At 41.5% G+C, this 26184-nt stretch overlaps 2 protein-coding genes across 4 annotated transcripts in view; one reads left to right on the plus strand and one right to left on the minus strand.

Annotated features, from left to right (window-relative positions):
- UXS1 (UDP-glucuronate decarboxylase 1) overlaps positions 1-17980 on the plus strand; it is a 51952-nt gene extending 33972 nt beyond the window's left edge. For all 3 annotated transcript variants that reach the window (XM_035894390.1, XM_035894391.1, XM_035894389.1), the window contains 6 exons: positions 6438-6557; positions 9825-9868; positions 11052-11112; positions 12522-12579; positions 15042-15145; positions 17186-17980. In XM_035894390.1, coding sequence (XP_035750283.1) covers positions 6438-6557; positions 9825-9868; positions 11052-11112; positions 12522-12579; positions 15042-15145; positions 17186-17317 — 519 coding nt within the window. In that variant the 3' untranslated portion in view covers positions 17318-17980. The remainder of the gene's footprint in view (positions 1-6437; positions 6558-9824; positions 9869-11051; positions 11113-12521; positions 12580-15041; positions 15146-17185) is intronic.
- Positions 17981-25316: 7336 nt separating this feature from the next.
- The window catches only part of ECRG4 (ECRG4 augurin precursor), a 5894-nt gene continuing 5026 nt past the window's right edge, over positions 25317-26184 (minus strand). The window contains exons 5-6 of the mRNA XM_009638970.1: positions 25650-25798; positions 25317-25478 (exon numbers count right to left, since the gene is read on the minus strand). Coding sequence (XP_009637265.1) covers positions 25317-25478; positions 25650-25798 — 311 coding nt within the window. The remainder of the gene's footprint in view (positions 25479-25649; positions 25799-26184) is intronic.

Raw genomic sequence — 26184 nt, forward strand, 5'->3', positions numbered from 1 at the left:
AGCAGTTTGATTAAGAAAAGATACAGAATTGTGTTGCTTTTTGTGGAAGAATAGAATTGAATTGTTTGTGGTTCTAACAGTGTAAGGGGAGAAGAGGAAGCATTGCATCTCCTCAGGGCAGTAGTTGAAAGCCCAGAGAACAGTGCTTCAATGACACAGACAGTGGTTATTGTTGGAGGTATACCAGGCCAAAACTAAATTGTAGTGGTAAAAGATATCATGGATTCCTTTAGCTTTTTAGAAGCCACGCTGAGGAGTTTCGCATCCAGGAATAGGAGTGATGCCAAGGTTGGAGAGGGGAGTCTGTAAGGTGCTACAGGCAGTCAGCCACATTGGGCAGTGCCTCTAATGTAGGTAAGAAGGGTTGAGATGCTACAGCCCCTCTCACTGCTGACTGAGGGCATCGACACTGCTGAAGTGCAGGTGTCATCCCCGCAGCTAGTGTCCTGTCTGAGTTAGTTATACACAAAGTCAGTGAAATTCAGAAAGGAAAGAAAAAAAATCGTCCACAATTCCTTTCCTTTGCAAAGTCTGAGAGGTCACACTCTCACAGTTGCATTAATATTCTCAATAAATGTGGCGGTTCCATTGAAAATTTCAAGTACTGTTTGTTGTTAGCCGCTTTTATCTTCTTGATTAACTGGCTCTACTTTAAAAGAGGAAACAGTGCTGCTTTCAACCATTGGTTCACAAATAGGCTTTTATACTTTGGAAAAGAGAACCTGCAGATAAAAATCCATTCACATAGTTCGATAAAGTTAAGTCCTCTAACTGTAATAATACAGAAGTTAAATAATGCTAAGCTTTTGAAACTGGTTTGTTCCAGTTACCTTCTGATAATCCTGCCATTTTGTAAAACCTGCTGGTAGGTATTCTCTGTACTATCAGATTAATGGATCGGCCCATTTTTTAATGAGTTGTTAGAGCTGCCTGTAATTTTTTTTTTTTTTTTTTTTTTTTTTTTGCTGTGTAGAAGCTGTGAACACTGTGTTTGGTCCTATACAAATGTAGAAGTGGAATATGGTTTTCCAAAGCTATCTGTTGTTAACATTCAGTTGGAGGAAGTGAGGTGATTAGGGGAAAAGGAGAATGCTGCAGTATCTAAGGCAGTATTATAAAAATGCAACCTTTTGTTTCACTGGTTCATTAGTAATAGGAACCTCCCTGTAAGTGGAGGGTTTCGTTATTTAAGTATCTGTTTATAAATCATATTGTTTTATCTGAGTTTTCAGAACTTCTTAATACAAACACAGCGTGGATATAATAGGGGGCTTTTTTCTGTGAGTAGAGCAACACTTCTTCCAAATTATACGAAAATAAAGCAGGAAAGAACTGTCCGGTCCTCTGGCCCATATTCAGACACAGTGGTTTTTCTAATGCACTAGTACCTCTAGTGCTACATGCTCTGTGCTGTTAACACTTGCAAAATAGCTTTGTACCATAGACAAGGTTAGAAGACTGCCTTGCAACGATTATCAAAGCCACGGACTAAACAAATGCAGGCAGTTTCCCAAGAAAAGTGAATGCTTTCCATAGTCTCTGTGCTCTGGGTTTGTTTTTTTTTCTTTCCTTGTCATGCTGTAGAAATCCCATCTTCTGATTTCCCTCAGTTAATCAGAGAACTTAGTTCTTTGTTCTTGATATTGCTGTGCTGTTGTGCAAATTTAATTTTGAAGTTAGGAAGACTTTAAACTTTTTCTTTGGAGATTGATTCACTTCATGAAGTTTATCTGGTGTCTGAGTAAGAACATATCCTAGCAGCATTCATCTCTTGATGCAAAAGCATGTGTTGTTTCTGATCTTTTCAGTTTGGTACACCTCTTATTTTTGTCTCTAAGATGCATCTTCCTCATACAGCTACATGCATTGCTCTTAAAGCAGTGATAAGGCATTTTCTTTCACCCGTAACTGTCACGTTACACTAATTCATGAGTAGAACTCTCCATTGTGCAGATGACTAAAATTAAATCGTTTGGCGTATATCTTGCTGTTTGTTTGCATGTATTCCTGACCCTTATTGGAAACTTACTGGAAGCCATGATACAGTTCTCATTCACTGGGTATTATTGCACTGGTTATGTTATCTGCCACCTCATGTTCAGAAGCCATGCTGTGCAGTAAAATACTGAAGATAAAAAAATCCCCATCTGAAGGGGATGTCCCAGTAATTCAGGCGTAGATACGCTTCAGGGGGTGCACGTCCCTTCCCAATGGCAAGGTCTCCTGTCAAAGTGTTGGTGGAACAGGCCTGTGGCTGTTTGCATTGGCCGTGTACAGCACATACAAGAGGTATGCAAGCTGAGGCAAGTGCTAGAAATAGGACATGCTTCATAATGGTATGAAGAGACCTCGAAGAGAAGTTGAAGCTGCTCTAGTCTGGGAGGTGTTGAAGTATAAGCACAGTAATATTTCAACCGTAAGATAAGAGTACTGGAGGCGTGCCTGCATTGTGTTCAGGGACCTGCATTATGCTGAAAGTAGTCAGACAATGGTGATTGTCCTTCCTAGCTTGTTTAGGAGATTTACTGTTTATGAAATTCAGATATCAGCATCACTGTTTTTGCAAAACAGTTTTTAAAAACTGTCAGTAACTGGGAATTAATCTAATTTTACATACACAATAGCCAGTACGTATGTATAATAAAATACCTTGGACCAAGCCTCAGTGTAGTGTATTGTAGCTTAAACCCGTCACAGATGGATCCTGGTGAACACTGTGCTAGTAATGCTGCTGGGATTACAATTCAGAATTTTGGGAACAATTTTGAGAGTTAGTTAACAATCTGTGAAACACATGAGAAAGAATATGAATCAGATAGAAAGTGACTGATAAAGCAAGGGATGCAGGCAACAATCTTAGTAATTTCAGCTGAAACATTGATGAAGACTTGTATCAGGTCATAGTGATATCTGTGCAACTGTCTGGGCTTTCTCTGGCAAATTTTTTTAATCCAGTTGTCTGCTGGAGAGCAGGCAATTGCAGCTTTCCCTTTCCTGATTTTGTATTCAGGGAGGTGTCATTCATGCTTGCTGTTCAGATAGATCCACAGACTATACAAAGAAGGAGGCACTGCTAATAAGTTAGAGAAGCTTGCCTGATATCCTTATGAATTACAGCCACAGCATGTGTTCAAGCTGTTTCAGTTAAAAGAACCTCTTGACATTTGAATTGTATTCTGCGTTGATCTGTTTTCTGAGACAGTGAACGCAAGGAGCTATCTTTTCTTAAAAGGCTTATAAAATTAAAATGTCTTTTTAAATTAAGATGTTATCATGGCATCCTTGATACCTCAATACTTTCTGGAGCAGGGATCTCTAGAACTAAGTGGCAAAGACTGTGCTGAAGAGGTTTGTTTTGCAGGGGAGGCTGGATAACTAATGCTACTTTTTGACTGACAGCTATAGAATAGTCTGAGTATTTATTCAGAAGAGGTATCTCTGTAAGCCATGACAATCTTTCTTGCATTTTTTCTGTCTTCACTGTCTATCTGTACAGGCACGGTCTGTATGAACGTGTCCATACTGGTAAATAATAGAGTGAGCTGAAGTGTTTTGATAGCCCACGATGCTACATTTTATTAGCTTGCTCCCAGGCTCTTTCTTGGATTGCTCAAGGAACTTTCTCTCTGATTAATCTGCTAGTCTTAAACTGTGATGACAGAACCCAGTTGATCACATTTGATCTCCGCGTCAGGGATTACTCTCAAGCTCTCTTTTGTTTAGCAGTATAAATGTGGGCTAAAGAAGTTTTTCTTCTTTCTCTAGCATATAATAAAATATTGCACATGACTTACTGCCACAAATCTGGGGAAGTAATCAGCTTTGCTAGTGGAATACAGTGGAGGTAGTCAGTCATAATTAACACATTGATATTCAGAGTAGCAGGACATAGGTAAGAGTGTATCATAAGTATTTGTAGGCAGTTAATTCAAAAAGCAGTAAAGTTAACTCAACATGCAAAAAGGATCACTTCAAAGGAGGTGTTCATGAAATGGCGAAAGGAAACAGGACAATTTTTAAGTTACTGCCTCCAAAATGTCCTTGTCTGTGGACGAGTTTCTTTTGAGAAGATAGATCCCACTTTTACAGGCACAGATGAAAATTCAGCTGCATAGAAAATAGATTTTTCAAAGGAGTAGGCTGCAGAGAAAAGCTGTGCTAGATGACACTATAAATAAAGCATTACTCATTTTAAAAGACAAGAGTATGGTGGGGGGAGGGGAATAAATAGAAGGGAGAAGAAATACTCAATTCACTGTGGCTGTGAGTAAGTGCCTATAGAGAGTGTGTTGTTTTTCTTTTCTAGATCCCTTGCTAGTTTCCAGCCAATCCTGGAAAACAAGGCTGCTGCTGTAGCTTGTGCAGTACAAGAGAGGCTTTTTGGTCAGCATTGTTTAATGAGTTATTTTTACCTTGAGTACTAGCTTCCAAGTGCCTCATTTTCTACACTTGTTATTAATGACAAGATCTGGAAAGCCCGCATGAAATACAATCCCTCCCTGAAGGAGTCAGCATCCTTTTTAAGATAGAATGCTGGGCAAAACGAAAGAACGAGAAACTCTTTCAGAATATATATTTCCAGATACAGTGAAGGCATTGGGAATGGCTCTGTAATGTGCTGCTGGAAGGATATGTTGGACATGCTACACTGCCGTGCTTTTTTAGCTAACAGGAGATAAAGAATATGTTCTCAACTGATGCATTTTGCATGGGAAGGGACTTCTGCTCTTCCCAGCATTTCTAAGCAGGGCCAGGTGGATGTTCTGAGGTTATTTTTTTGGCTCTGTTGTGGATGCAAGTTTGTTGTGTGACAAAGACTCAAGACTCCAGCATTTCCTATGACACAACAGTTACCTCCCTGGTTACTGTTAGTTTACAGTTTAGTTGCAAATATAAACAATGTTTGATCATGGCAACTGAAACCTTACCTGCAGTTAAACAGAACTGGGTGTTGTTTGGCCTTCTTCATACTAGAGAGTGTTGGGCTTTACCTATGCTACTTGGTGTTTCCCGTTTCTTAACACCAAGCTCAAGCGTTGAAGGTGCCTTTTGCCTCTTTCACTCTCTCATCTGTAAAAAGCTAATGCTATTGCTTTCACAAAACTTACTTGAAGATTCATTTGTTTATGAATCATTTGGAGACCCAGGAGAGAAGATCAGATTTTCCTGCAAGTTTCTCTTCTACATGAAGCTACATTTATTTCCAAGAAAAACGTGTTTCCAGGTCTCTCCTGAGTGAAGCCTGTGTGAGCTGCAGCCTTCAGCTGCGGATGTACCAACAATACATGTCTTACACACACACTCTTGTCTTCCAAGAAAATGACAAGCCTTTGTAAAAGGCATTGAAAGTACAAGATGTTCTGTGTATCCTCTGAAGGAATAACTGAATGTTTGCAACTCCAGAATATTGTGCTTGTGACTTCAGTTGCTTCAGTTGAATCAGCAGCACAAGGTTTGCTTCAGACGAGAAGTGTCTCCTGTGACTGGTAGAAGGATGGCATTTTCTGAAAGGGGGAGTGACCAGGGAGTTTGAGGAGGATGGATAGGCCTGGGCTGAAGTTGACACCTTCCTCCCTGCCTTTGTGGCTATCACTCTCACATGGTAGCATCTATCCATTTACAGCTTACCATGCTGCTCTGAACTTGTCAGGAGCCAAGTGCGTGCTTCAGGTCACAGAGGCAAAACATCCTTCTTGTAGGCTTTATCATGAACTTGTCCAAATGAGTAAGTGTGAATAAGCAGAAAATACTGAAAATACCTGGAGAGAGATTACTTCAGTCTGCAGTCTCTCAGTGTTAAAGTGTTTTGTCCAGATGGTTTCCAATTTCACATATTTGTTGCATTTTACTTTGAAGATTTGCAAAATGTCCTCCAGAAGAGACTTCTGGGAATGATAGAAATGTTTCCTGGAAAAACCTAAGCCATTTACACAGCCTAATAAGTAGCAAGGAGCTAAGAAACATTGTGGCTGTGATTACAAAGCCACTTACTTTATAGCACTGGTAAAGATACTTATTTGAAGTGTTCAACTTTTCTCATCTTTGGTAATACTACCTTGGTACTGTATCTGGTGATTGTGAGACTTCATTTATGTGCAAAAAATGCAGATAAGTGCCAGGTGAAACAAGTTTTTGTTGGAAGCGTACTATTGAAAAATCTTAAAGTTCTTGTTGGAAGAAAATTTGTGTGCTGAAATCATCAGCTATTCTAGCACTGATTTAGAATTTGCATTACAAATACTGAGAACTAGTAGGCATTACCTTGCTGTATGTGCTACAGTTTCCAGTAGGGTTGATGAGAGGTTAGAAGTGTTCCATGGTGAGAAAACAATGGTTGTTAAAGTTGTAAGAGGGATTCTTAAGAAAGCTTTTGGACAGGGGAGAGTTAATTTGCACTCTTAGTAAGGTAGTAACAATTGTTTTTTCTTTGCCTACAGGAAGGAGTTGAAGTGAGAGTTGCCAGAATATTCAATACCTTTGGTCCTCGAATGCATATGAATGATGGTAGAGTTGTCAGTAATTTTATCCTACAAGCCCTCCAGGGAGAACCACTAACAGTAAGTAATGACCTCTCAGTGACTGAAAAGTTGTTCATCTTTAGATCCTATCTTCATGTGCTATGAAAGAGGCTGGATTTCAGAAAATACTGAGGTTTCCCCCCCCACCCCCCTCAAAATCTAATCTTTCAATATATCAAGCTCAAGTGTATAGAATTATATATCCAAAGATGTGCTCTGTTGATGGGATTGGTGTTCCTTTCCCAGAAAGAAATAAGGCTACTAGTTGCAATCTGAGAAAACCTTGAGTCATCCTGAACTTGAATCTCTGTCTGTCACAACTTTTCTATGGGGACACAGCACGGCTTACAGATGCATGGTTTGGTACTTGTTAGGCATCTAAATGGCTTTCTGCAAGCTTGGAGATTAGCCTAAATTTTCCGTGTATAACGTAACATTAAAGGCTGTCAGGCTACATCACGTATTAGTAAATAAAGCCAGCCAGGACCGATTTTTCTTACCATTGACAAACTGATGTGGCATGACCAACATCTGTACAGCTAAATTTTCCTTCTCTAGAGGTCAACATTTGCTTACTTGCTTGCTGTTTATCAGTGATTGTTAACTTAGGCAATTTGTTATTATTCTTTAATGTCATCAGTGATGCATCTTGGTTACTCTGTTGTTCCTAACCATTGCTAAGTTTCTGGTTTAGGCTTGTGGTTATTTCAGAGTAACAAGCCTGTAATGATTTGAATGCTGTGTTCACTGCATCTCCCAAAGATTTGCCTTTTCCCCAGAGATTTACTTTTTTTTTCTACAAAGTACTATCAGTGCTCAGAGTATGGTAGCAATTGTGATGCTGACTGTGACTTAATGGCCAGTGTTTACTAGGACATGTGACATTTTGTGTGTCATATAAATCAACGTTAAGACTGTAGATGTCAGGGCTTAGTCTTGAGTAGCTGACAAAACCAGTGAGCCCAGCTTGCCTGGTCTCTACTGGTAGGAGTCTCTTCAGCACTGAATAGATTAATTGCACAATCACATGGGTTCAGTACTTTTTTTTTTTTCATTCGAAACATTAAAAAAAAAAAGCACTCAAATTCCTGCAGAAAGAGTTTCATTTTCTTATCCAGGCATCTCCCCAGAGCTGCAGGTTGAGGCTGGTTCAGTTTGTTGCAAGACACTAAGCAAGTAGAAGCAGACAAAAAGATGGAGCTTCTTGCTTTGACACTTGATCCTTGTAGGACTTGCTCATATCAACATGTGAGTGTAACCATATACTCGCTTGTCAGTATTATATGTTCCCAGCGTGGCTCCCAGGGGTATAAAGTCTGAGCCTCTAAATGCTGTTTAGAAAGCTTATTGAGCCTATAGAGGGTCAGAAGGTACTTCCATTTTTCAAGTTTGTTCCCCAGTGCACGTAGTGAGCTATTGCCATATTTGGCCTCTCAAATGTTTTTTTTCATTCATGCTTAGTTTCTCAAGTTTTATTGAAAGCAGTACTGTAATCTTTCATAACAAGAACAGAGCGAGGACACTAACTGGAAGTTTTGTGAAGCCTTACTAAATATGAAGTAGTTATTTTGTTTTCAGACATACTTCAGAGCATCGGTAAGAGAAGTCTGAAGTCAGTGGGAGGGAATATTGAAAGCTTTTTTTTTTTTTTTTTTTTTTTTTTGTAACTGCCATGCTGTCTAGACTTTATCAAGAGCGTAATAGAGGATAAAATAGAACATTTTGCCCAACATGACTGTGCTGTAGGGACTAACTGTCTGACATTGAAAATTACTGAATATGAGAAAAGAACTAGGGGGAGAGTTGTTTAGCTGACCGGATCAAATAAAATGAATTATCAACAATAAGCAGTAGTTGAGACCAAAATAAATTTCACCCTTCTATCAAATTTGGCTGACAGGAATACCAAGTGTTGACTTTTTTTAGAAATTGAATGTATTCAGTCTCTTGGTTCAAAGTAGTTGTTCAAAAGAAGTAAATAATCTCTTGAGAAAACAGTTTCTTTAATTTGAAGAAATTATAGCCTGTGCAAACATGACCATTGTTGCTTTGTATTATTGTAAAGGAAGGGTTTATTAAGAGAAACCAGGAAGAGGAAACTACATTGTATTTTCCAGCCACCACCTGCACGTAGGAAAGGTAACCAAATGGATGACTGCAGAAATCATGCACAAATGACTTAGTTCTGTAAACCTTACCCCACAAGCCAAAAGGAAACAAGCAGGAAGCTCTATATACATACACAAAATCTGCTTTCTGTTTGCTTTGGGAGTCCATCAGGCTGTCACTGTGCTCTCCTGGTGCATTCCTCTCAGAACCAGTTATTGGCTAAACTCTGAAACCCCTGATCTTACCCAGTGCCTACTGAAGTGTGAACTCTCGGTTCTGAATTGACCTCAGAGATAGCAGGCTTACCAAGTGACAGATGATGGCATCTATACCAATTGTATTGTCTTTCGGTCCCCTAGGAAAACAAAGATGCTTTCTATTCTGTCCTTCCAAAAAGCTTTTCTGTTGTAGCAGGTTCCTGGTAAGATGTGTGCATCCCCAGTTAAACTTAAGTGTTTTCACCACTCAAATATGCCTACTGATAGCTTTCAGAATTTAAGTATTCATGGTCTAGGGACTTTAGTACTTCACACAATAAAACCATGAAAAAATAATGTTATGTGATACCATTATGTACACTTTAAGTATACTGTAATGTCTGTTTGAACTTAAACAACTTGCTTACTCCAAAGTGCCAGAGTATAACCTGAGAAAACTTCCACCCCCCCAAGATTTTTTATTTTTTTCTGATTGCTTTAAACACTTACAGTGCTATTTTTCTTGATAATTTTTTTAGAGACCACTAACATTCAATAGTCTCTTTGAAGTTGGCTGTTGTTAATGAGTGAATAAAAATTGCTCGTCGTAACCACATCTTAGTAGTCTCAGGTTTGCTTTAAATATTCGTTAGTCTTTTCTGGCTGAGTGCATGCTGCAGCCTCTTTCAGTGTTCCAGGAGAGGACAAAGCATCACTCTGTCTTGCATCCCTGAGAATGTTTCCTACATACAGAGTTCTGGTTAACAAAATGCCTAAGGCTGTGTTTACTGGAAACACATCCAAGAGGAAGAAGACCTTCAAAGAACTGATACTTTGCCAAAGGCTCTGCAAGCACATCTTTTTCCGTTCCTGTAACATTGAACTTGTGTCTCGGGTGTTCCTCCTTGGGCAGTTTTTCTAGAATGGTGAGGAAAAGGTAATTGGGCTAGAGAGGACTTCTATATTTATGTAACTTTTCTAATTTTCCTCTTGGTTTTAGGTCTATGGACCTGGAACTCAGACGAGAGCTTTCCAGTATGTCAGGTAAGCTGTGTTTGTGCTGTCTGGTATTTACTTCACTTGATGGTTCTTTGAGCTTGGCCAACTTTGTATGCATGTGGATTTTAGTCGAAGAAATTATGTTCATTCTTAGGCCAGCTTTACTTTCAGAAGGGAGACACTGAAGTTTTTCAAAGTACCAAGAAACAAAATTTTAGTTGGTTTAGAACTTTGAATTGAGATATTAATGTGTACTTCCCTTCTTGGGACAGCAAGTGACAGGTAGGTAAGTTTTTCATCCTGAGCAGTTTGTCAGTCCTTTCATTTTAATGCAATACTGCCACCCTGTGCCTGTGGGGTGCTGTGGTCGGTGCGTGTACTGTACATGCATGAGTCCCCTTCTGGGGGAAGGAACCGGTTGAGGAGGTCTTGCTGTAGCTAATATTTGCAGTGTAAGCAAGGCCAGAATGTACTTTCACTAAGAAGTGGTGAATCTGTTCCTCAGAATTTTTTGTTCTGTCACGCTAGCTAAACTTCCATGTGCGGCTTCTGGGTTGTTTTAATCATTCTCCACTTGGAGATGTTCCTTCCCTCTGCTGAAAGTAATAACAGCAGTGATAGATGCTACAGAAACCCCGTAAGTTCAAAGTAGCCATTCCTTTCCTGATTATAAATCATAATGAAAGGGATCTGGATTTGTATGTCCAGGGATGAGTGGATAAGTTTATTGCTGATAACCCAAAACAACTTTGGGTTATTTTGTTGAGGGGAGGTAACACCAAAATACACCAAAAGACAATTCAAACAACAAACTGCAAAGCAGGCAGTGATGTCACGTGCCTCTGTCTTACAACTGACTCTATTCTGTTTGAAATATGTTGGAAATGAGCCTCTAAATATGCTTGGGTACTGGAGAGAAAAGAAAGTATTAATTGGTTTTATGTTCTTTCCTATGCTCAGATGAACTGTAGCTAGCGTATCCCGAAGATAATCAGCCTTTCAAACTAACCTCCAGTTCAGTATATCTTACAATAGGGACTGTGGAACAAACAGCTGAGAAAACGTGCACCCATTGAAGTACACACTGTAAATCTGATTTCAGCAGATTCCCTTTCTCAGCTGCCTGATCTGCTTTACTGGAGCTCTGAGGAGGCAGTTCTCTTTTTAGACAAGAATATTATTTATAGGGAAGTTGAAATTGCCTCAATCTGTTCTTCCCTTTCTATAGTGATCTTGTGAATGGGTTGGTGGCATTGATGAACAGCAACGTCAGCAGTCCTGTCAACTTGGTGAGTATGAGAGCTCCACTCTACTGTGTTTACTGTGCAGTGGCCAACATCACCTCTGTTTTCCTCCTTGTCACTGATGCTGATTTCTAGAAAAGAAATAAATGGAGCAAAAAAGCTCTTTCCATTATGAATAATGTATTCTTTCATGTATTCTCTTTATAAATAAGAAGAATAAGCCCTTAGATGTTGAGATCTTACAGTTCCAAGAAGAGGATAAATTTGGTAATTTTGCACTTGTTTTAGCAAAAAGATGCAGGGGACACATGCAAAATACACCAGGGAAATGACTGAAGACATGTTTTACTGAAAAAAAGCACTGAAGGAATACTTAGCTCTGAATAATTAGAAACACTTCATACTAGCCTTGATTAGAGGAAAATGGGATAGTATTTGATTGTATAATTTTCTAATATTGATTAAGCCTGCTTAGAACTTAACTTTTCTGATAGGATTTTTGCTCTGTCCCATTTGTTGTCACCTTATTCTCAGCAGTCGATACACAAATAGAAAAAGGATCCGTATGCCAGGTCATTTCTGTGCACACCAACTTTTGACGGATCAGATATTCAACTCTGCAGGGCAGTTGTTCACTAGATTTTCCTTTTTTACCATGGCCATAAATTCAGTTCTATGTTTTTATCCAAATGCTGATGTTTTCAAACCTCATCACATGTTTTGTCTCCAGAAAACTCAATGTTTAAAATCTGTATGTACCTAAATGTTCAGCTTTAGGTCAAATGATGTAGTAGGAAGAGTTTTGCTTTGCCACAAGGAAAGATAGGGATGGAGGGAACGGAGTCTGATGAAGGTGACCTAATGCTAACAGGAAGCTTTCAGCATTTTGATCTGAAATGTTGATCAGGAGTTCACAAGTTGGTTAAAAAAATGAGAGTTAAAAAAAGGAATATTGTATAGGAAAGCAGGTAGCTTTTATACATATTGATATGTAAGAGGTAGTAAATGCAGAAGCAATTGTTTGCAGTTAAATTGGTTGGGTTTTGTAATTCTTGATGAACTGAGAATTTAGTATACGTCTTCATTATTGTTGGCCCTCAGCTCAGCAAAGTCCTTGAATCCAAATTTCAAACTGATGATGCATTTGTGTGGGCTGCTGAGTGGTCTGTGCCTCTACTGTGGTTGAGGTGCATTTGCCCATTCTTTACAGACTGATTTTTTTTGGGCATACGTACGTTGAATTACCAAGGCAAATATAAATGGAGGGGAACTTTTCTAATAAGTATGGAAGTTTGTAAAAGTTAACAGTTTTTTTCATCGAAGTAGGAATAAGGCGTAATGTTTAGCTTCTTCAGAGTTTTATCATGAGCCTGTTAGGATCATCTCATGTCAGAAAGCTAACATGTCTTAAGGTGTTTAGTTGCTATTGTAATGAATATCCCTTCTGTTTCTAGGGAAACCCAGAAGAGCACACTATCCTAGAATTTGCCCAGTTAATTAAAAAACTTGTTGGTGAGTATGATAAGTAATTCTTAGTAAAGCTTATGAAGTACTTACTGTCATTAGATGATTATCACTTGATCAGTGTATGTAATGTATGGATAATTTAATTGGTCTTTGGATTGCTTAATAACTTTATCAAAGGCATTTAATCGTCTCCTGATCATATAATTAAATATTAATAAGATAATCCAAATCCTCTCAATTATATGTAAAATATTGTATGAACAGTAGAATGAACACATGCTTTCTGTGTATCTATGCAATCTATACCAATTATTTTGTATAATGTTTATGCATTTTTTTAGCTTTGTTTTGGCACAAGGACAATACATAAATGAAACGTAAAACACGTGAATGGAAATGTCTTGCATAACATCGTAGCTGAAGTATGGATACTTCAGCGTGGTGGTTCTTCACAATTATGCAGGCTGTTCTCCTTCAGCTACCATTAAAAACCTCATGCTGTGGTGACAGTCTTTCTCTACTTTTCACTGATCTGCCGGTGACGCTTGCAGGGGCTGTCAGCACCTCCCTTGTATGTGGCTGGGGAGAAAAAGCTGTGGTTAAAAATGCTCTGATACCTGTGGCAAATCAGAACTTTCAAGAGCAGAAGCGAAGGGTTGCGCTTAGTCTTCTAGCGCAGCTTCCTAATGAGATGAAACATACTGATGCTGTTAGCCCAGGATTTTTAGTCTGTAGATTCCAGCAGCGCTTCTGAGAGATCTGAAAACGAAAAGTTCAAATATACAGTACAGAAGCTGATGCATGTGATGTTTCTAATAGAGGACTATCCCCTCTGCTAAACATCTGTGAGTCCACAGATCAGGGAAGGAAATTGAAAATCACAGCACCAAACCCATCAGGCACATAGAATAATTATCTCCATTTCTCTGCTCACAAACAACTTGATCTGTTTCAGTCCGCCTGGAGAGACGGTTTAGTTCTACATCCATAAAATCCCCACAGTAACATGGCATGTAAACTATTTGCTAGATTTGGTTAGAAAAATTGTCCTGTTTCGATGTATTGTCGTGAGGAAAGGCAAGTATTATGTTGGCTATTTAAATCTGACTGGAGAGTACGGGCAAAGAGGAAGTGAAGTCCTTTTCCAATGCAAAAGTGCTAACAGAATCACAGAATGGTTGAGGTTGGCAGGCACCCTCTGGAGGCCACTTGGTCCAACTCTTCTGCTCAGGCAGGGCCACCTACAGCCAGCAGTGACCCAGGACCATGTCCAGACAGCTTTTGAGTATCTCCAAGGATGGAGACTCCACAACCTCCCTGGGCAACCTGTGCCAGTACTGGGTTACCCTCACAGTAAAATAGTATTTCCTGATGTTCAGAGGGGACCTCCTGTGTTTCAGTTTGTGCCCACTGCCTCTGGTCCTGTCAGTGGGCACCACTGATACAGCCTGGCTCCCTCTTCTTTACTCCCCTCATTGGGTATTTATACACATGGATAAAATCCCCCCAAACCTTCGCTTCTCTAGGCTGAACAGTGCCAGCTCTCTCAGCCTCTCCTCATAGGAGAGATGCTCCATCATCTTAGTAGCCATTCACTGTACTTTCTCCAGTATGTTCATGTCTCTCTCATACTAGGGAGCCCAGAACTAGACCCAGCCCTCCAGATGTATCTCACCAGTGCTGAGCAAAGGGGAAGAATCACTTCCCTCGACCTGTTGGCAGCACCCCTACTGCAACCTGGGATACCATTTGCCTTCTTTGTGGCAAGGGCACATTGCTGCCTCATATTCAAACTTGGCATCCAGCAGGACCCTCGGGTCCTTTCCTGCCAAGCTGCTTTCCATCTGGTTGGCCCCCAGCATGTGCTGGTGCCTTGGGGTTGTTCCTCCCCAGGTGCAGGACTTTGCTCTTCTCCTTGTTGAATTTCATGGGCTTCTTGTCAGCCCTTTTCTTCAGCCTCCTTTCTCGAGCTCCCTCTGGATGGCAGCACAGCCCTCTGGTGTATCAGCAACTCAGTATTGATCCAGTGTTGGCCCCTGGGGTATACCACTAGTTACCGGCTCCAGCTAGACTTTAGGGATCATCACCCTCTGGGCCCAGCCACACAGCCGGTTTTCAATCCACGTTGCTGTCTGCTCATCCAGCCCTCAATAAAGATGATAGAGGAGACAGTGTCAAAAGCCTCACTGAAGTCAAGGTAGATGATACCTACTGCTTTGCTCTTGGCTACCGAGGCAGTCATTTCATCGTAGAACGTTATTAGACTGGTCAAGCATAACTTCCTTTTTGTGAATCCATGCTGAAAGGTTTGTGAAATGCTTTGTGAATCCATGTTGCTGTGGGACAGCTGGTTGCATGCAGCGTAGCTGTGTCTGTGGAAAGCATTTCAGTGATAGAATTATGAAGCAGAAAGCTGCAGAAAGACTTGATGCTCCAGTGGGTAGGAAAGATGTAAATGCAAAGCATAGTGAATTGCAGATGATAATGCACAGTCTCTTGTTTAATAGGCAGTGGGAGTGAAATCCAGTTTCTCTCAGAAGCACAGGATGACCCTCAGAAACGAAAACCTGACATCAGAAAAGCCAAGTTATTGCTTGGCTGGGAACCTGTGGTATGTACGGCTGTGTTACTGTTGTGTGCAGAAACACAGGGAGGCAGAGGGGGATGGGGGAGGACCACATGGTAACGATACGTTTGAGTTATCAGAATATCTGCTTACGACAATCTCCAGGACAGTTGTTTAAAAGGCTGTCTTTCGTACGTTGCCCCAGCTCACAATTCAAGAACAGCTGGGTAAGACACTATGGCCTGTGCCATGCAAAAGAGCATATTAGCATTTATAATAGACTTAAGTAGAAAAAAACATTTTTAGGGTAGGCATTTTAACTTTTTCACATGCATGTTATGAAGTATATACCTTCCTGTAAGCCTGATGAATCCTTTGAAATACGTGGTACATAATTATGGGAGCTAGTAAGCTTGCTGTTGCTGCAATCCTCATTCCTGTTTTGTTGTGTGTAACATGCATTATAGAAGGAAAATATTGCTTTTATTTTATTTAAATGTTTTTAGAAAATCTTTGGATTAAGACTATTTTTAAGATGATCTGTAACATCGTTGTAACCAAAAAGTTTGTTTGGATTAATAGGAAGAAATATGAGCACCAGAAAAGTGTTCTGTTTTTTAATTTGTTTAAAAGGAAGTATGTGAAACTCAGGCAAAACAGAAGCTAGCCAGAGAGAGATGACACCGTTTCTGTTTGTTTGGTTTTTAATTCTGGGGGACTGGCATAAAACAGAATAAGAAGCCCTTATTTTAGACTACGGGCATCATATGTGGAGGTGTTCAGAGCTTGTTCTATGTGTCGATAAGCTCGAAATGTGTTCAGGGTTAGTCTGACACCTCAGCACCCACAATAACGTCTGTCCACCTCTAAAGCTTAGTTACCAGCCGTCTGAGGTGATGTCAAGATTGTGGTTGTTCTGCACAGCTAATATGCAAGAAATGCAAAATGCCTGTGGTTGCTGGTTTTTTCCTTTCTCAACCTTTTTGGTGAAGTTAACTGTGCAAGCGTATAGCCAGACATAGCTGATGATAAGAGCTGGTTGGTTTGGGGTGGTAAGGCCTACTGAATCCCCAGAAAGGGTGTGACTTTTGCAGCCAGCTCCCCATTCTAGTTAGCACAGTGGTTTGTAGGCTTTTTCAGATTTGCAGACAAAAATCTTTCCAGGAAACATGTGAACCTATCTAGTAAATGAAAGCCTGTTAATAGAAAAAAGTAGCTCCAAACCCTGGATATTAATAGACTATGCCTGAAAGCACAAGGACAATGCTGAGTATTACAACCACAAAAGGCTGAAAACACTTAAATTTTATACTGCTGGCCTTCCACATTTGGCACAATCAGTACCAAAACTTACTCTGAAGTAGCCATACAGTGTTGGTGTATCAAGGCAAGTAGGTTTTGTGCTGCTACTTTATCCTCCTGTACTGATGATGGTATCAGCAAGCGTGTCAGAGCATATCGCTCCTGAGAAAATGGGGTAGTATTTCTGTTGTTCCTGTCTACAGATCATAGTGTTTAAATACAGGCATAGAATATGAAGAATTACAATTACTTGCATAGGATTTAAGAATATCAAATGAGATACTGGATGATAATTTGTATCCCTTTTTCTATATATCAATGGAGCCCTGAAGAAATAAAAGTTAAAAAAAAACCCCAAACCCACGACCTTTATACCTTTCTGTGGTATATACCATTCTGTGAGATTCTGTGAAAGAGGATCTTTTTAAAAACAGAAGGGGTTTAAATTTCTGTGTGCTTATCTCCTTCAATGTATTATGAATTGAAAGCAGAATTATGTAAGTCTGTTTTGACACTAAACAGACCAATCGCAACCATCTGATGAGATTTAAATTTGCTGGGATTTTTGACTTACTACATCAGAAAATGTATCTGATGCTTGAAAGCAAATGTGCATTAGCAGTGCAGAGATGTAACCAGTATGTGGTGCTGTTAATACTTAGATTGGCTAAGAATGAGACTTCCTAGCAGGTTTTTTGATAGCTGTATTAAAAAAGATACCGTTGTGAAAAGAGCTGATGTGAACTTAGAGTGATACGATTCTCTCCTCGCTTTTGGGAACAGGTCCCGTTGGAAGAAGGTTTGAATAAAGCAATTCATTACTTCCGTAAAGAACTTGAGTATCAGGCGAACAATCAGTATATTCCCAAACCAAAACCCGCAAGGATGAAAAAAGGAAGAACAAGACATAACTGAAGACTATTAGTTGGACAGGAGATTCCCTGCTTGACATTTGACGGATGTAATTTTTTTTTTCTTCTTGGTTTTTTTTTTGAGAGAGAGACTTTGAAACAGGTATCATGAAGAACAAACTGGAATTTCATTCTGAAGCTTGCTTTAAAGAAGTGGATGTGCCTAAAAATAACAAACAAATATTCCCCTTCCCCTGCAAATCTTGCCTTGCACTTTTTAAATCTGTCTTTTTATGTAAAATAGAGTAGAAGCATCTTTTAGTATCTTCAAGTTTTATATCTTGCTGTGAGATCATTTTGTTGTGACTGTCCTTGACAGTTTTATTTACTGGTTTCTTTGTGAAGCTGAAGATAAACACAAATGGGATGGAAAATGCCAATTTATTTATAAAATGGGTACTATAAAATATGAGATGTTCTACTATGCATAAGAAAAAAGCTAGCGGTATTGTCAGGTGAGAGACACTGACATCTAAGTATAGAGGGGTTTAAAAGAATTCTGTATGAGAGCTTTATGTATTCTTTAAAGGAGAGATTTTTTCAAAGGTTTAGTTTTAGTTGTACACTTGAATTTGAGATATTTTCATTGATTACCATGGATAAGGATATTTTGAATCACTACTGTGTTGTGCGTACTCTGGGAATAAAGTTAATGTATTATTGGTTACAGTGGTTGAATATGCTATTTTAATAAAATATTGAAACTTCTATTTACTCGTTTCAGGTTTTCACTGTGGGCGCTTCTCTGGCGCTACATATCTGTGCATTTATTGTATATTAGTCAGAAAGTAACAGTCTGTAAATCATTGGCTCAAAGTTGGTAACATTGGTCTTTCATTGCTTGGCTCTTAAAAGATATATAGGAAGGGCTGTGGGATGTCTGTTGAAATAGATCAGACAGAGGCATCATGATTTATTCCACTCCAGGTAGTTGGTAGCGATGCAGGAGTGTAAGATTTTCTTTAAACCATAAAGTCTAACTTCAGCCTCCCCAACAGAGGAAATGTTTCTATTTTAAGCAGTTATTGAATTGCCAGTAAATGCTTTGATAACTATGTCTGTCATCTTTAACGAAAAAAAAAAAAGCCACAGCAAACCAAACAGAAAAAATCCAATTCCCCTTATTTTTAATAGTTTCCCTTTAATTTTAATACCCAAGGCTGGATACCTAGGAGGGAAGATTGGCAGGGAGTTGTTAAAAGGTATTTTGGCTTAGCGCCACTCAAAATGGAAAATCCTAAATCTCATCAAGCAAAGTGACTTGACTTTATCGCATTAAAGCTTGATGTTTCGTTAGCTTTTGAGTGTCTTTAGGTGACGTCCCTTTGGGCCCCCTTGTGCGAGCACGCCATCCACCAGAGCCTCCCGGTGCTCGCAGTGCTCGGTGTCTCACCCAGTCTGTCTGGCCACGTTCCCTAGGACTCCAGCGACCATGGGGCTGCTGTGTTCATCTGCAAGCCCTGCCTGGACCAGGTCTGCAGTGATCCTTTTGAGACAAAATGATTGCTTCCCTGCTGACAGGCACAAGTTTTCTTCCAGTGGAAAGCTGCCACACAGGTAAGATGGGGAGCCAGGGAGCATTTTCCTGTCTGGTCTCAGAGGTAGAATTTAGGTATTACACACTGCCTCCCATCTTTTCAGAGCTGAGCAGCCTCCAAATATGCCTGTAACCCATCATTGCTGGTACACTCACAAAGCACAGCCTCTCCCTGTACTCAAAACCACAGCTGGATGGATCTGAAAGTAGCAACTGCTTCTTTAATAGTTCTGTGGTGAGAACTGTTAATCAGCTCCCAGCATGGTGTTTTTAACCCTTAGGCTCTAGATTATATTTCGGGGAAGGTGCTCTTTCTCCTTATATTTTACTCCTCATGCAAATTGTGCGCTTGGGTGCCAAAGCTTCTATAAAGAGGTGGTGCACAAGGGCGCAACCCTAGTCCAGCATTTAAAGCAGCCATAGAGAATAAATAGGAGTTGTGGGTACCAGCTGTTACTTCCAGGACTGTTTTTCATTTAATCCAATGACTTCAGTGCAAAATACGTAAACTGTACTGGAACAAGCATGTTTCTGGAGACTAGCACAAAACGTGCTTTTTCCAAAAATTTAAAAAAAAAAAAAAAAATCCCTCAGGAAGTCTGAACGTTTGGATACTACAGCTACGAGTTTAAAAGCTTTTTAGGTTACTTCACAGCCTGACCTACCTCCTTCATAAAAGGAGCAAATTGGAGAGAGGGCAAATGGCTGGTACCGATACATCCCATCTGTGAGTATGTGGCCTGCCTCCTGCTGGGCCTGAGTGACAGACCATTGATTTGCTGCTTCCCTTGTACTGTTTCTAGCTTTTGTTTCAGAGGCTCCTGGTTCAGTTCCCATATTCTTTCTATAGAATGCCTTCCAGAAACAGCAGTCGAGGCAGCTGTTGGCCCTTTGTGTTGGAAGCCGGCGACTGGCCGCCTAACCGATGCGAAAGGCACGGATCGTGGGTGTTAAAGCAGAGCCTGCTGGTGCTTAAGGCTGAAAGTCTGAGGTAATTTCAAGTTCAGTCTGGTCTGAACTGAGCCCTGAAGAAGGCAGGTGAGGGTTTGCATCTTGGTGCTCTCTGCTCCCATCTGGGGTTACGCACCTCAGAAGGAGAAAGAAGGCAGCAAGTTGGCAGGGAACGGGGGTGCGAAACAGCCGCTGCCTCTCCAGAAGAGCCACTTCTGGTGGAGGAGGGTGGAGTACGGTGCTGAGAGCTTGGAAACGTAGGACTCGTAGAACAACTGAAGCCCAGCCGTTGTTCTCCTTTCCGTGCCTGAACACAGTGTATTGTTTGGGTTTTGTTTTTTTTTTCAGGAAATCTGAGAATTGGGATTTTCTGCTGTCACCCAGTCAGGCAGACAATGAGGCTCAAGGTACCTGTTTAGCCACAGTGATCTGCACAAACGGATGGCTTAGCTGGTGTTAGGTGCAAGTCCTTCTCTCAGTAGGGGATATGCAGTGTAGTGGAGGTCTGCAAGGAACTGGCCGGCTTGGTGCTGGCAAGTAAGAGAAATCTTCTAGTAGGAGACGTGCTCAAGGCATCTGCTGCTGTGGATTCCTTGAACCTCGCAGGAAGGACCACTCTTGCTACTGGAAGTCACCACAGCATGAGGTCCACACTTGGATTTTTTTTTTATTTTTTTTTTTTAAAGCATGATGTACTTTTGCTTTATTTCTATATGTAGGCTGCTTGGAAGCTTTGTAAACTACATTGCTGGTCTACAGACAAGCTACAGGGGGGTTTGCAGACCTAATTTATTTTAAGTAGTTCCAGGCTTCTAGAGAAGCCTCATGTCTATCTTTAGGTTAGATTTTTTTGCTATGTGGGGACATCACGATCTGACCATCTTCCTGTGTCTGGGGTGTTTGCAGTTTCTCTAACCTGTATAGACTCCGGCAAGATTAGTAGCTGTTGAACTCAGCACCCTCTGGTCAGTTATGAATGTCTCTCGGTCATCTGTTTTCTCAAGAAACTTTTAGAAATGTATATTTGAAAAAGCTTTCAGTTCTGTCAGATAGGATTGGAATTGGGTTTCAAAGTTGAGAGAAAGCGGCAAGGGAGGGGGGGAAGACACGAAGATGATTGCATGAATTCGTTAGCCTTAGAGAACGGGTTACAGAGGGTGAAACAGGGCTTTGGTTAGTGTGATGGATTGAGCTAGTCCACAGGCTTTTATTGGTATTGAGTTTAATGTTACTTGAGGTCAAGAAGTCCTTGAAGGTTGTTAGAGGCCGATCAGAGAAGACCTGTCCACAGGAAGATGATGCTTTGTTAATAGCAAGGGAAGTGTGCACTCAACATTTCTCACCCTAACACCCATGCATCCCCTCCCTGAAATCAGTGGGAACGTAGCCACCACGGATCAGTAGTTGCTCTGTCGTGAACGTTTCCCTGTGCTTGGATCCCAAGTGGCAGGAGAAGGGAATGCCTTACTTGTGGCTCTGACTCCCTAGAGCTGCCAGGAACAGCAGCAAGAGCTCTGGACAAAAGCAGGGCTCCTTTTGTGTGGCAGAAGTTCCTCAATGTGATTCGGTATCAACAGGATGGTTTTTCTGAAATAACAACTCGTATTTCTTGCAAAAAAACAGACTCTGGTTCTCTATTCCTTTTCCTAGTCCCATCCCTTCTCTCATTTGCCTATTCTGTAATAGCAAACATGGCAACAAGTTCTTGTCCACTTTGTTTTGTTGCCATTTACAGCCTGGAGCAAGGTTCATTCTTGCAGTGTTTTCCCTAGTTTCTGACATGCTCTTCAGCAAGGAGGGGATCCTCTGGATGCCTTGGTCCATGCCATGGCTGAAGCAGCTGGAAGGTCCAAAATATGAAGCCACCAGGAACTGAGGGGTGGCCTTAAGTACCACAGACTGGGCTCTGTCCACCCTGCTGCAGAGAAAGCTATTTTGAGAAAGAAAACCTACATCTTCCATCTGGGAAACAGTCCTGGGGTGAAAGTGCCCAATCCCCCATTCCAATGTGTTTGTGTTACAAGAAGGAATGAAGTGCCCCTCCCCCCCCCAAAAAAATAAAATAAATATATATATAAGACTGGTAAGACTGGTGATGAAGACACTTGATCTTGGAGAGAGAGATTTCTCTGTAGACTTTGGGGGGGGAGTGTATGAGAGCGGCTGTGGGGCACAGCAGAAGTACTTCTGTGCTTTGACCTAAGGGTTACCTTGGAGGTATTCTCAACAAAGGAGGCCAGTCCAACTGACAGACTTGCCTGGCTGACACCACCTGCAAACTGAGGGGTTTGCAGCAGCATTGGGTCTCGAAACATGAAGTGCTTGACCATGGCCAAGCTGTTCCTATTCTGTAGGGAGCCACAACGAGCAATGGCTGCTCTTCTGTCTCGGTGGAGAGGTTACACGATGTGAATGCTGGGGTAGCTGGGGATGGTGATGATACGGTGATGATGTGAATCGCGCTGTGCTGTCTGCGCAGGAGAATGGGAAGGATGGGAGGGAGTGCACAGTTTTGTCTGTGTTTTGGGACAGAAATAGTCAAAAGAAATTAACTTTGTTAATGTAGTTAACTTTGAAGCACTCTATGTGTATTTGTTTGACTATTTTTTTTTAACATAGCTTTCCTCCTTGTGCCTAAACCTGTGATGGCTCATACCTGCTTGCTTTCTTTGTAGCTTGTTGCAGGTACTTTTGCATCATTGCAACTGCTGCACTTCAAGTCAGGTGTACCCCTTTGCAAGAAGGAAGGTGCCCTCTCCTCAGAGCTATCGCTTTGTTGGCTTGCTTGGTTGACCCCAGCTAGCAGCTAAGTACCCTCGCTCCTCCCTACCCCAGTGGGACAGGAGAGAAAATAGGAAGAGCAAAAGTGAGCAAACTTGAGGGCTGAGGTAAGAGCACTTTCATAAGTGAAGGAAAGGAGGGAAAAACCCAAGTGGTGCCAAGGCTGCTCACCATCTCCCCTAAGCATGACTGATGCCCAGGCAGTTGATGGGCAATGGCTACCCTGGAAAATAAACCCACCACCCCCTTCTTCCTCTTCCCAGCTTTTATTGCTGAGTGAGACGTTATCTGGTATGGAATATTGGTCAGCTGGGGTCAGCTGTCCCACCTGTGTCCCGTCCCAACTTCTTGCCCGCCCCTAGCCTACCTGCTGAGGGAGTAGCATGGGCCACAGGGAAGACCTCAATGTTGTGCAAGTGCTGTTCAGCAACGGTGAAAACATCGGTATGTTACCAACACTGTTTTAGTCACAGATCTAAAGCACAGCACCGTACCTGTTGTTATGAAGAAAGTTAACTCTACCCCAGCCAGACCCCAGTGCATGGTGGAAAACTTTAGCGTGCAGCACAATGTAATGGAAAATACTTACTTTTTTGTTTTCTCTTGGAGAATCCACAAGAGAGAGATTGACTTTGTTGTGAGCCTGCAAGGCACAGAAAGCTTCTGGACTGAGTCAGCCTGCAGGAATGGACACAGCTTACAAAGACCTAGGGAGGGATGGTATTTATTTACAGCGCTTTTTTGTTCTTCCTTATTCAGCAGGTCTGAGTTCCCAGTTGTAAATTCTGGGAAACGATGGAAATTAACAGCATGGTTCAAACGTTGCCAAATTCTGTGCGCTTTTTTGATAGGACACCAAATGGAAGTATTCTTCTAGGAATAGGTGTTTTCCAACTTTGCGAAAGAGTCTGTGCTTGACTCACAATATGATTATTCCATACCTGGAATAAAGGGTCTTCTACCGAGGAAACACACCAGTTTAAACCAATCAAACTGGCAAGGATTCTGCTAAGAGCAAGCGCTCCAAAACCTAGAGGAAAGCTGAGATTTTGGAGCCTGTTAGGCTAGCGCCTATCTGAGCATGCGGAGGAGAAGTGACTAACACATTTCTTCAGTTTGGCTCCCTTGGCAGAAAGCTGTCTCCCTGGAAGCATTCCTGTAGGGAGCAGGATAGGGCTGGGCTGCCTCTCCTGGACACCAGTCCATCCCGCAACAGGGACCTGAAGTGAAAGATTAGGAGATACACCTGGAGTTGAGAAAGTAGTAAGTGAAGTGTAAAGAATGGTGTTGCCATGATCCATGCTTTGGAAACTTCTTGTAAGCTTTGGATGGCAGACAGCTAAAGCATCCATGCTGTCTTGCTTCTCTGAGTCTGCTCTAGTGTGCAGTACACGTTTCATCTCTCTTTATCCTTATTCTTCAGCTCCAGAAGTCACGGAGCCAGCCAGCCTTCCTCACCTGCCCTGTCCCAGTCCTCCACGCTTGTCAAGCTTCAGCAGTGCTTTACTGAAGCTTACTTTACTTTACCAAGCTCCTCATGAAGCCCCTGACAGCTGAAATCTCCCTCCGAGGCTTAGGTCTGCGTCAGGACTTTCTCTACAGTAACAAGAGAGAAGCTGCAACATGGCTGATGTTGCTGTGGTAGAAAAGTTGGTTGTGTTTTGGGGTTCTTAACACACACAACCCCACCAGCCAACCCCCCGTTAATCCACTGCACCTCATTAACACATGCCCAGTCTCTGATATATTTTGATGCTCAGCCTCGTGTGTATAGATTCTGGTTTGAACCGGGGATAGAGGCAACTTCATGGTAGGAAATGACACCCAGGGACTGAGTTGGGTGCTCTCTGATACTGCCTTCATTTTAAATAGCTGGTTTCATTATTTTGTTCCCTGTTTTGGGCTAGACTGAAAGCCCACAGCTAAGTGGAAAGGACACAAAGGGGGCTATTCATCAAAGAGAAGCTTTGGGTTATCGTGCCTGGGGAGGGAAGGGGCTGCTCAGATTAGATGCTCTGCGTCTCAGCGATTACTTCTGAAGTCAGGTTCCTGTGCTGAGCCCTTTCCCTGGAGAATCCTTTCCCTTCACAGGCTTTGGAGGAAGGCGAGCTCCTCTGCGCTGAGTTTAGCTTTTATAAATGCCCGTGTCCTTGCCCCAACGGGACCTGTTGAAGTGCTGTATCACACAAGTTTGGAGGGCTGTGCACAAGTAGGTATGGAAACACCAGAGGAGGCAACAAGGCAGGACGTCAACTGAGAGGAATTTTTTTTTTCTTTTCCCCTGAGAATAATTGGATTTATTTGTTGGCATGAATCTGAATGAGCAGGCACATCTGAAATGTATTGGCTTATCTTATGTATTCTATATGCCAGACTAGATGATAGAAAGTAATTTTGTGATTGATTGTAGGAAAGCAGATGAAAAGGCCCTTTAAGAAGGGATCTGTAGTAATACAATTGGAATGAAACTTGCTGTTACGAACGCTACTAAATAACGGCAACCTGTTTATGTTATCAAAAAAAGCTTTTATTTCTCTAACACTTTATATATAGTGTACTACTAAGTAACAATAATTAAAAAAAAAGGTCATGTTGCTTTCTTCAGAGTCTGGCCGTTCCTTTACTCTTGCCATTTCACACGAATAGGAGGAAAGCGGGGTCGTTCTGACTGAGAGGGGACTCGGCTTCACCCAGTGCAGCCCTATAGGCACCAGCTATAGTAGGGTAAATGGCATTAGTAATCATCGTAGTTGACGCCTGCTCCGTGCCTGAAGGTGTGTGGATTTCGCGGGCCAATTGGTGAATCCTCATCGTAGTGGTGTTGGTAGTACCCACCGTAGTACTCATTACGAGCGCGCCCTAAGCTTGTCCAGTAGGACATGTCATCTTCAAATTTCTGCGGAAAAAAAAGAAAATACTTGCTTTCCAAGCCTGGAACTTTACCACGAAGAGAGTGAAACAGAAGTGGTGCAAGAGGTTCCTTTGGGCTCTTTCAGAAATTCAGATCCTTTGCGTGTTTGTCAAAATGAAATCTTTAGATCTGAGGGGGTTTGTGACTTGCACCTACCTTCTCTGTGGGATCACCAGGGCCCCGAGGGCTGGGATTGTCCTGCCCAGCCCCACCTGGGACCCAGGCCCTCTGCCCACTGCCAAGTGCTTCAACTGAGAGCGCCTTCAACCGAAACACATGCTGAGCACCTTTAATATTCGTATTACCTGTTCAGTGGGGGACTATAAAAACAGGTCAACGTTTTGTACTTGTACTTCTGCAACGTATTGTAGATTTTGTACAAAATCTAAAGGTTTGGTTCTCCGTTGCCGCGTGCCTTTAGTCACGACATCCCTGACTGCAAAGGGGGGGCATCAGGCTTTCGCTTCATGCCTGTGATCTTTCCCTCCCGTTCTGCGTGGCTAAAAACAAACGTACAGCACAGCCTTCTAGCTATGGAAATGCAAGAAGCAGTTCAGTTCTGCTCACAACAGCACAGGAAAAACAGTGTGCAAGGATATCAAATACTTGCCAAGCCAAAGCCTTTCCCTCTGAATGACTCTTTGGAAATATTTTTGGCTGAGATTTGAAAAAAAAAAAAAAAAAAAAAAAA

This window comes from Egretta garzetta, unplaced genomic scaffold (genome assembly GCF_000687185.1).
Source record: "Egretta garzetta isolate BGI_Z169 unplaced genomic scaffold, ASM68718v1 scaffold5, whole genome shotgun sequence".
Lineage (NCBI taxonomy): Eukaryota > Metazoa > Chordata > Aves > Pelecaniformes > Ardeidae > Egretta > Egretta garzetta.